Raw genomic sequence first — 11,234 nt, forward strand, 5'->3', positions numbered from 1 at the left:
AGCAACTAGGTCTGTATGAAAAAATTAAGGGCCAGGTTGGCCTTCTTAATAAGGATTAGAAACTTAGAAGCTTCAGAAAGAAGTAAATATATTAGACTATGTAAAAATAAAATACATTTAAATGTCAAAGATTTCCTGAGAAAAGTCAATAGGCAAATGATGGATTTGGAAAACAATTGCAGGTTATTATTTATACCATACAAAGAACTCTTAAAAATTTGCAAGAAAAAGACATACAGCACAGTGGGAAAATGGGTAGAAGATAATTCACATAAGAATTCACAGGCAATGCACCTAAAAAGATGTTCACATTTATTCATAGTCAGGAAAATGAAAATTAATGTCACTTTATTCTCATCAGACTGGAGAGCATTTAAAAGAGGTGATAATTACTTATTATGTGCTGATAGAGATGTGAATTGCTACATTTTAAAAAAGCAAACTAGCAAAGTCTTAAAATTAAAAATACCTATACTCTTTGACCCAATAATCCTACTGTTGGTTGTTTTTAATGCTATAATCCCAATGCTTAGAAATAAAACCACAGATGTGAGGACACATGAAAGGCATATTTATTGCAGAATTGTCAATAGTGGCAAAAACCTAAAAAACAAAGTAAATGTACATGTATGGGTGTTACCCAACCGAACTTGGGTCCCCTCACCCGTCACAAAGCAAAGCCAATTCACTGATACCAGGTTGTGGTGAGGCATTTATTGCAGGGCCAAGAAAGGAGAATAGGCAACTCATGCTCAAAAGACCCAAACTCCCTGTTGGCTTTCAGGGAAGGGCTTTGAAAGGCAACGTTTGAGGTGAGGGTTGCAGGGGGCATGACTTTCTTCTGTTTGGTTGGTGGTGAGGTAACAGGGTGGTGTTTCAGGAATCTTAATCATCAACCTTCTGATTCCAAACAGTCAGGGGTCTGTGTGCTTATGGTCAGCATGTAGTCACCATCCTCCACCTGGGTGAGGGTCTTAGTTCCTGCAGAACAACTCAAAGATATGTGTTAGATTGTTACGTATTTCCCTTGAGGAGGAACTAGGACTCTGTTGTATCTCTGAACTGTTGTTTCTTGATTATTTTTCCTTTGTTTCTGCATTTCTTCACTCCCCTAATTAGTAACTGCTTGAGTCTGCTCTTTGGAACTTAGGAAAGGCCCAGGAAACTAAAGCCTTTTTCTACAAACAAGAAACGGGGGACCCAAGGTGGAGGTTGTATCCAGGAGGGCCCCACACCGTCCTGCTCCTTTTCAATCCCCTTCCCTTTTTAAAATTTATTTATTTTTTTAAAATAAATGTATTTATTTTTGTCAGCATTGGGTCTTCGTTGCTGGCCGTAGGCTTTCTCTAGTTGTGGTGAGCAGGGGCTACTCTTTGTTGTGGTGCGCGGGCTTCTCATTGTGGTGGCTTCTCTTTTTTTTTTTTTTTGTGCGGTACGCGGGCCTCTCACTGTTGTGGCCTCTCCCGTTGCGGAGCACAGGCTCCGGACGCGCAGGCTCAGCGGCCATGGCTCACGGGTCTAGCCGCTCCGCGCGGCATGTGGGATCTTCCTGGACCAGTGCACGAACCCGCGTCCCCTGCATCGGCAGGCAGACTCTCAACCACTGCGCCGCCAGGGAAGCCCTGTGGTGGCTTCTCTTGTTGCGCAGCACCGGCTCTAGGTATGTGGGCTTCAGTAGTTGTGGCACGTGGGCTTAGTTGCTCCACGGCATGTGGGATGTTCCCAGACAAGGTATCAAACCCACGTCCCCTGTGTTGGCAGGCGGATTCTTAACCACTGAGCCACCAGGGAAGTCCCTGTTCACTTTAAAATGGTTAATTCTTTATGACTTTAACCTCAATTTAAAAAATGAATTTAAGCTCTTAAAAAAAACTGAGGGACAAAATCCCCCACATAACCAAAATGCCACTTTTACACCTAAACAAAGGTAACATTAAAAAAATATATCTATATATTACGGAAAGTGCCCTTTGTGCTAGGCTTGAATCTCCTTAAGTACTCTTTTCACATGTGTATATATTACAAAGGGCTATTGTCTTTCTCCTCTGGCAGCTTTCTTTTGCTGAATGTAAAAGACCAATCCTCTCTCTCACTGCTGGATCCCCTTTTCTGGGCTTTTTGGGACTCCGATCTGGTTGCTGGAGCACCCTGAGTGTAGGCGTCTACCTGGTGGTAGAGGCAAAGCAGTCCTCAGCTCATGGACCGAAGGTGGAAAAGCTGGCTGCTCCTAGTTCCCCACACACCCTGCCTCTACCAGTAGTCCTCCCACCTCAGGGCAGAAGGGACTTAGTCCACCACTTCGCTCCTTCTTGGCCTTCAAGTACAGGGAGTTCAGGCCAGGTTACATACACTTTCATGAGCCTACAGCTCCCTTCCCCCAGGAGCCCACAATCTCTGTAGATCACATTCTTCCCCAGATCTATTCTGTCCTCAAGTTGCTTGAAGATAAGGAGAGATGCTGACCAAGGCAGAACTATAGCTAGGAAATGCCAGAGGAGCAAAGTGGAGTATTAAGTTCAAAGGAGGAAGGAATAGTTCCCTGTGGGACTGAAAGGCTGGGCCTATAGTTAATTTTCGACAAGGTTGGTGAGACCATTCAATGGGTAAAGAATAGTCTCTTCAACAAATGGTCCTGGGGCAACCGGATATCCACATGCTAAAGAATGAAGTTGGACCCCTGTTTCACACTATATACAAAATTAACTTGAAATCAGTTAACCTAACTATAGGAGTTAAAACCATAAAATTCTTAGAAGAAAACATAGGGGCAAGTCTTTTTCTTTTTAATAAATTTATTTATTTTATTTATTTATTTTTGGCTGCATTGGGTCTTCATTGCTGCACACGGGCTTTCTCTAGTTGTGGTTAGTGGGAGCTACTCTTCATTGTGGTGTGTGTGCTTCTCATTGCGGTGGCTTCTCTTGTTGTGGAGCATAAGCCCTAGAGCACGTGGGCTTCAGTAGTTGTGGCATGCTGGCTCAGTAGTTGTGGTGCACGGGCTTAGTTCCACGGCATGTGGGATCTTCCCGGACCAGGGCTTGAACCTGTGTCCCCTGCATTAGCAGGCGGATTCATAACCACTGCACCACCAGGGAAGTTCAGGGAGCAAATCTTCTTGACCTTGAATTTGGCAGTGGATTCTTAGCTATGACATCAAAAGGAAGAACAGCAAAAGAAAAAAATAGATAAATTGGACTTGCTCAGAATTAAAAACTTTTGTGCATCAAAGAACATTTTCAAGAAAGTGAAACACAACCTACAAAATAAGAGAAAATATTTGCAAATCATATATCTGATAAAAGTCTAGTATCTAGCATACATAAAGAAGTCTTATAACTCAACAACAGAAAACAATCCAATTTTTTAAATGGGCAAAGGGCTTGAATAGACCTTTCTCCAAAGAAGGAATACAAATGCCAACAAGTATATGAAAAGATGCTCAATGTCATCAGTAGGGAATTGCAAATCAGAACTACAATGAGACATCTCTTCATACCTATTGGGATGACTTTAATCACAGAAATGGAGAACAAGTGTTGGTGAGTATATGGAAAAATTGAAACCCTTTTACATTGCTGGTGGGAATGCAAAATGGTACAGCCGCTGTGGAAAACAATTTGGCAGTTCCTCAAAAAGTTAATTATAGAATTGTCATATGCCCCAGCAATTCTACTCCTAGGTATGTACTGAAAAGAATTGAAAACAAATATTCAAACAAACATATGCACATACATGTTCATAGCTGCACCATTCACAATGGCCAAAAGGTAGAAATAACCCAAATGTCCATTAATGAATGAATACATAAACAAAATACCATATATATACATGCATATACATACACAAACAATGGAATATTATTCAGTCATACAAAGGAATCAAATATTGCTATATGCTACATGGATGAACCCCAAAACATTATGATTAGTGAAAGAAGCCAGACACAAAAGGTCACAATTATGTGATTACATTTATATAAAATATCCAGAATAGGTAAATCCATAGAGACAGAAAGCAGATAGGTTGTTGCCAGGGGCTGGGGAGGGAGAGAAGGTAGGGAAAACTGCTTAGTGGCTACAGGGTTTCCTTTTGGGGTGAAGAAAATGTTTTGGAACTAAATAGAGGTGGTGGTTGTACAACATTGTGAATATATTCAACGCCACTGAATTGTTCACTTTAAGTTTGTTAATTTTATGCTAAGAAGGAAAGAGAAAAGAAAGACTGGGCCTCACTGGGTACAGGAAATTGTTGGGTGGGCTGAGCATGTAAGGTGGGAAGAAAGTGCAGGTAAGTTAGAGACCAGGTTGAGTTTGAGTTGGGGACTAGATGGGAGGGAGATTGGGGCAAATCCTGAAGGCTCTGGCTTACATTTGAGTTGCAGGGGACAGGGAGTAAGTACTCCATTATACTGAGGCAGCTAGGCTTACTCCTGAAGGTAGGGGAGAGCCTGAAGGGCTTTTGACCAGGCAAGAAACATTTAGAAGGCAGATGATTGAAACGTCTACCTGGACATAGGAGAACTGACCCAGGGAAGGCCTGGAGCTTGGTGGCCAGTGCAGAGGCCATCAGTATTGGACAGGTGTGGATGCACGTTGTGGTGGCCTGGACTAGAGAGGAAGTAGGGGGAGTGATAACTACACTTAGTGAGGGCATCTGATGTGCCAGGCACTGTTCTGTGTGCTTTATGTGATTTAGCTCATTTGCTCCTCATAGGAACCCCATAAAGTACGAACTGTTCTTTTCCCCCAGTGTACAGATGAGGAAACAGAGGCTCAGAGTCCCTGAGAAACTTGCCTGAGGTTGTATAGCTAGTAATGTGGCTGGGATTGGAACCTAGGCAGATGACCCGAGAGCCACTACAGTTTTAATTATGATGCAGAGATGAATGTGAGATTCTTTTTTTTTTTTGAAGCCCACTCTCTAACCTGTTAGGTTGAGGAGGGAAAAATAGGAGGAAGGGAACTAGAGCCAGAGCAAAGACATTTTCCCCCTTGGGTAACCAAGGGCTGGGACAGGTCATCTCCAGTGGGTCTTCCAAGCAGAGACAGAACTCCAGAGGAGGCCTGCGAAGGGGCCTTCAGAAGGGAAGGTCCAGGAATGCCAGAGCCCAATCCCAGGCGTTCCCTATGTCCCTGCTCCCCCCATGCTGTCCCCCATCAGCCTCTCGGTACCCTGCCCCGTGCCCTGCTGGAACCTCCTGGCTGCGTCCAGAGGCAGCCCAAACTGTCAGGCAGTTGGCTCATGACTAAAAAAATGTGGGTCCCCATCTCCATAGCCCCAGTGGCCACAGTGCTCGCTCTTCCCCAGAACGGCTCTAGAGGTCAGCGTGGGAAGGAGCCTGATCACAGAGACTTGCCACCTTCCTGCTAATTTCTAACATTTGGTATGAAAACATTAATGATTGTCCGTTTCTGAGGTTCTAGGAAGCGGACATGGGGGAAAACTGTGGTGACTTTTGTTCTTCCTTGCTTCTGGTTTTCCTCTAACATAGCCTGCAAGGCTGTGATGAAAAGTTCTCTATTGAAGCTTCCAGTCTTGGAGGGAGATTAAGGCAATAAAATCTAAAAAATAAAAAAGCCTCAATTGTAGCTTCTTAACATCCCCCCTAGTCCCCCTTTGCCTGCCATCCATTGTGAACAGTACTGGGAGGTTAGTCTTTTGAAAGCCTTATGCTTAAAACATTGAAGCCCAGAGCCTCACAGTCACCCTTCAGCTAGACTTGCCAGCCTCAGTGGGACTTCCCCTTTGGCCCAGCTCCTGCCAAACTTCCCCAAGTACGTGCTCTGCCTTTGCCTACTTTTGGGCTTTGTCCTTGCTGGTTCCTCTCCCTGAAATGCTGTTCGTGCATAGCCGGGTGCTTCCTGCCTTCAGGATTCAGCTCATGTGCTTTTACCTGTGCTGCCTCTCTTAATCCTCACCAGCACCCTTTGAGGTAGACCCTGCTATGCCCATCATATAGATATCCAGATGTGTGTGTGTGTCCATGTGTCACCGTTACCCCCACTTTACAGATCCACATATAGAGCAAACAGAAGCACAGAGAGAGGTTACTGCCATCACACAATTAGTAAGTCGTAAGTCAAGGAGCAGATCCCGTACTCTCAGCCACTGTCTGATACCAGCTGAGTTCAACACCGAGTCTGACTGGGACATATTAAGCTCCATTATAAATGCTCAAGGGGAAGAAATGTGAGGAAGCTTTGCTAAAATCTTTTTTCCTGTCTTTCCTCTTTGGGTCCAGGTGGAAGTGAAGCCATATGTGCTGGATGATCAGATGTGTGATGAGTGCCAGGGCACACGCTGTGGTGGGAAGTTTGCCCCATTCTTCTGTGCCAACGTCACCTGTCTGCAGTATTACTGCGAATACTGCTGGGCGAGCATACATTCCCGCGCCGGGCGGGAGTTCCACAAACCGCTGGTGAAGGAGGGAGGTGACCGCCCTCGCCATGTCCCGTTCCGCTGGAGCTGAGCCCAGGGTATACCCAGCCACAAGTACTGGAGTAGATAACAAGGAGGGAAAAGAGAGGGCACTGCCTCAGGGCTTACAGTGTTCTGGAAATCTGTGCATTTGTTCTCGATTTTTAAAGAAGAAATGGGTCTTTTTATTATTATTATTATTTACAGTCATATTACTGAACTCAGTGTCCAGTATAATACAGAATTGCAGAGTGTGTAACGGTACTGATTTGCACTTTGATTCACACCTTTGTCTGCTTGGTACCTTAATTTCTTACACCTGATTTGTCACTTGTAGACTGCCATTCTCATCAGCGGCCATCAGGTTGATGTCTGTGATTTTTTTGTTTGTTGTTGTTGTTGTATTGTTATTGTTTTGATCGTTTTTGAACTGGAGCATGCACTTATTTTCAGAAACTTAGAGAATCGCCCCTAGGAGAAGACTTACCAAAGGTAATACTCGTGAGTAGGTGGCAGATGTAGCAAAAACTTCACAACAATTCAGCAATCATTAGCTGGGGTCATTTAGAGTAAGGAAAACCCTTAATGAAAATAAGCCTTTAGTTGCTCTCTATTTTGACATGTAAGGATACCTCATAAGCTGAATCTTTATTTTTCCTTCATGTTTAATTTTTGTTTTGCTGAGGATTTTGGTTAGATCTTTTAGTGTTATGTAAATTTATGCTGCAATAGCTTTTGCTGCTATTAAAGTGGTATTATTAATACCATAATACTCTATTCAGGCTAAGGTATCAATTACAAAAAACCCAACAACATACTTTTGTGATTTAGGGATAGAATCAGCTGCCGAAAGGAGATCAGAATAGACTTGAGAAAGCTTCAACGGAAGGTCACTATTTCTGACTGCATGTTTACTTAATCAGGTTGCTGCATGCAATAAATTTTATATCTGATGTCTAGTATAAAACCTTCCCACAATGCACAAATTAAGAATCTATATAAGCTATAAAATACTGATTTTTTTTAAAAGATTTTTTTCATTCAAAGAAATGGTAATTGACTGGAGGAAGGCATGCCTCAATAAATGGAATGCTTCTGAAATTAGGAACAGCCCATAACAGAATGACCTATATTACAACCAATATAAAACCTAGGTGTAGGATATTCTTAAAGCAAATTTGTGGATGGTAGATGAAGTACTTTGCGGTGCTCTGTTATATATTGTGCAATTTATTTTATATAGTAAAGTGATTATGTCTAACTGTGATCAAACTTAACTGTTTAAAGCCTCTGTGTCAGACATTAACGAACTTGACAGTTCATAACTGGTATATTATTAACTAACACATGAGCTCTTAGTTACGATCTCCTAGTGCTTGCACCATTTTACATAGCTTCAGACCTTGTCCAGAAAACCAAAGAGCTCATCTTAGCTTACAAACACTAGGAATATATACAGTATATAGAGATAAGTTGTCAATTGACAAACTAGGCACATTTTAAGAAAGTTGCGTGATCGTGATGCTAAAGAAATGTCTGTACAAAATAAGATAGCCTGGGCAGGTTGGTTGTCTGGGTGAGAAATTAACTACTTAATTCCCTGGATTTATCCTGTAAAGCTTGAACAGAATTCAGACCTGCTAGTACTCCCATGGACGTTTTTTTAGCATTCACTCTTGGGCTGCAGATAGTAACATATAAACACACACAATGATTATGAGACTATGTACATCTTTTTTTAAACCTTCTTCCTATGTTTTGGAATTCTGGGGACAATCTGACTGGATATGACACTGCAGAATAGATTTAAGTCGCTGTGTTTTATGTGCTGTGATGTCCTTGTACTGTCTTAAGTTAATATCGCTTGGTTTTGTTTTGTTTTGTTTCTCCAGTGTTTAGTTGCAATTAACAGCTCTCAAACTATAGTTTGTTTTCAAAAAGGAAAAAACAAAATAGTTTTTTACTGGGTTAAAAATGCTTATTAGAATTCTCCCCCTTTGAGGTTACCTCTGGGCTTTTTGGTAATAATTGCTTTTTTCCAGCCCAGCTGTGGTTTTCTGTTTGTTTTTTTTCTATGTTTGTGGTTTTTTTCATCTGTACAAGAAATTTTGTTATGCACTACTACTTTTTGTATTCTAGACAGTTTTCAAAAGTTGGCTGAAGATTTTTTTGTTTGTTTGTTTTTAAGGAAAAAGGCATGCTTTCTGACTGACATGATCTTTTGCAATACCTCAATTTTGAAATATAGGAAAGAAAATGATATTTTCTAAGTAAGTTTATTCAGAAAAATATATATTAATTTAATTCTGCAAGAAAAATGATTTAACAGATGGGTAACTTTATTTTTTTCATGCTTATTTGTGTTTTTTGAAAATGAAGAAGTTAGAGCTTTATAACTATAATATTAAAGATCATATCTAACCTACAGAAATCTACCTAATTATGTGAAAGAAGCAAAACTTTTTGAAGAAGCACCCCTCTTTCATGTACTAAAATAATACTGAGATTAAAAAAAAAAGCTGGAATATTGTACAGCATAAAGCTGAAGTGAAGGCGAAAAAGCATTGTCATAAAGAATAGGTTTCAAAAAATAAACTCCATTTGGTGCTGAAAGTTGTGAATAGGTGGTGGAAACTACTTTCCCTTAATTTGTATATTTATAATCAAGCGTTGATTGTGCACGACTGACCAGGATTGTGAAAGAGTTCTTCTGTTTGTATTTTTTTAAAGAGAACTTTTTTAGTTTATTAAATTATAACATGTTCCCTTTTGTTTTGTAAATAAATGTGCCCCCAAGTTGTTAATGTTATATTAAAAGAGAGGGTCCTTCAAAAAAATTATTTTTTAAAACACAGAGGTGTTCTGACCTGCAACTTGATGGGAAGCCCCCGGGTATCACAGGTCCTGTTGTGGCCTTTCCTTGATGTGACACTTGAACTAGTCGATTTTTTGAAGGCTATAACCTAACCTCGACTATTTGTTGTTATGTGCAATACTGTTTGTACTGTTTGTATAAAAAATAGAAAAAAAAAGAAAAGAAAAAAGGCATAAATCTTTATTGCAGATTTATTTTCATTGCAAACTTTAGACATTGTGATTCACTGAAATCATTTTTCTACTGTCAAATATGTACCTTTTCTTCATGCTGGTATTTTTTCAATAGTAATGTAGCCTTTGTACTGAGACAAATTTTCATTGTTATTTTTAGAAAGATTTTTTGCTAAGAAAAAAATTAAACATATTTACATATTTTTCATTTTATTTCGTATTTTCTTTAAGGAGTGCTTTCTCAATCATTAATAGAGTTGTTTCTGGGAGGGACTTTCATATCTGGTCAATGTCATAATATTATTTTGTATTTTTACTTGGAATAAATTAATTTTATGATGCTAATTCTTTAAAAGTTTATTTTTTTCATTTTCAGTTATTTTTGAAGCTAAAACCTTTGTAATATTGTTACTAAAGTGTCTAGTTTTTTGAAATGCAAAGCTTTATGTATTAACTTGCTGATGTGGTTTACAATAGTGTGACAACGATGAAAATGGTTGGTTATGTAAAGTGATTGGAAAATGTAATGGATAATTGGGTAATAAAATGACAGAATGAGCAGAACATGTGAGATTTTGACAAGCCTTTTCCTTTATTACAGTGGTTTAGTGTAAGACTAGGGATGTCACAGTACAATTCTCTAGGGATGTCACAGTGGATTTATACAACACCAGGTGCAGCCAAATCTGTGGCCCTGATGATGAAGTCACCCCTTACTGAGATACCACCAAGTTGAGAACCTGGCCGGGTTGACAGAGTGTTTTATTGCTTTTCCCCTCTAACTCTTCATTCTGTCGTGTGTGTGTGTGTGTGTGTGTGTGTGTGTGTGTGTGTGTGTGAATCTGCCACTGACTGCTGTCCACATGTGAGTGGGTACCTTTCGCCAGGCCGAATCTTTGCCCTGCATTTACAGTGGTGACGTCTGAGAGTGAAAGGAGGTCTCTGAGAGGACCGGCCCTCTGGGTAGTTAGACTTGGATCATAGTGTCTCGCCCAAGTGACCTCCCCGAGCACACAGGTGGCCTGGCAAGGCGGCACACTCCGAGGTCACCACTGTAAACGGACAGTCTCAGACTTCGTCTTCCTCCACCCCCAGCCTGCTCCCTGGTATGGTGCCCCTTGTTTGTCCCTTATTGTGGCAACACATCTGGCCACTCCGAGCATGATCTGTCTGCCCTCCTGCTTCTTTTCCAACACCCAAACTCACCTTGAAGCTGTGCTGTTAAGGCAGCGTGTCATTGTCATGGCACCAAAAATTAAACAAAAATCATACAACTGCAAAACTGGTGTTGCGTAAACAGAACATCCAATGACTCGCTCTAGACAGGTGGTGTGTTTCTCCCAGTCCTTGATGGCCTCTTCCAGGCCTCCTGCCACGGAGGCAAGGTTATCAATGACTCAGAGAAACACGTGTCCAGAGTTGGCTCTTGGGTATGCTCTATGTATTCAGTTTTGTAAATAATATATAGATTAGATCAAGTTGTGATGTAAAATTTTAACTCAAATTGGATATTACTGGTTGGAATTTTACATTAACTACAAATAAGTGATTAGGAACAGAAGAAAAGAAATTGGAAAATTTTTGCTTAGTGGTATAAAGATTATGCTTAGATTTCTGCCTATATCTTGTGTTTTATAGCTTGTTAGTGAGGCATGGGCTAATGCAGAATGTACTGCATTTATGCAATTAGCAAATAACTGCTAGTTTTCATTTTATCTATTATATTAGCAACAAAATGGCGTTTAACTGGGTAAAGCTCCTACCTAAAT

At 40.7% G+C, this 11,234-nt stretch overlaps 1 protein-coding gene across 1 annotated transcript in view; it reads left to right on the forward strand.

The window, feature by feature from the left end:
- Positions 1-10,031, forward strand: part of CPEB3 (cytoplasmic polyadenylation element binding protein 3) — a gene marked incomplete at its 5' end in the record, with an annotated part of 153,914 nt that extends 143,883 nt beyond the window's left edge. The window contains 1 exon segment of the mRNA XM_081243112.1: positions 6,242-10,031. Coding sequence (XP_081099238.1) covers positions 6,242-6,469 — 228 coding nt within the window. The 3' untranslated portion in view covers positions 6,470-10,031.
- Positions 10,032-11,234: the final 1,203 nt, after the last annotated feature.

The sequence above is a fragment of the Mesoplodon bidens genome (genome assembly GCF_964165515.1).
Source record: "Mesoplodon bidens genome assembly, chromosome: 1".
In the NCBI taxonomy this organism is placed as follows: Eukaryota; Metazoa; Chordata; class Mammalia; order Artiodactyla; family Ziphiidae; genus Mesoplodon; species Mesoplodon bidens.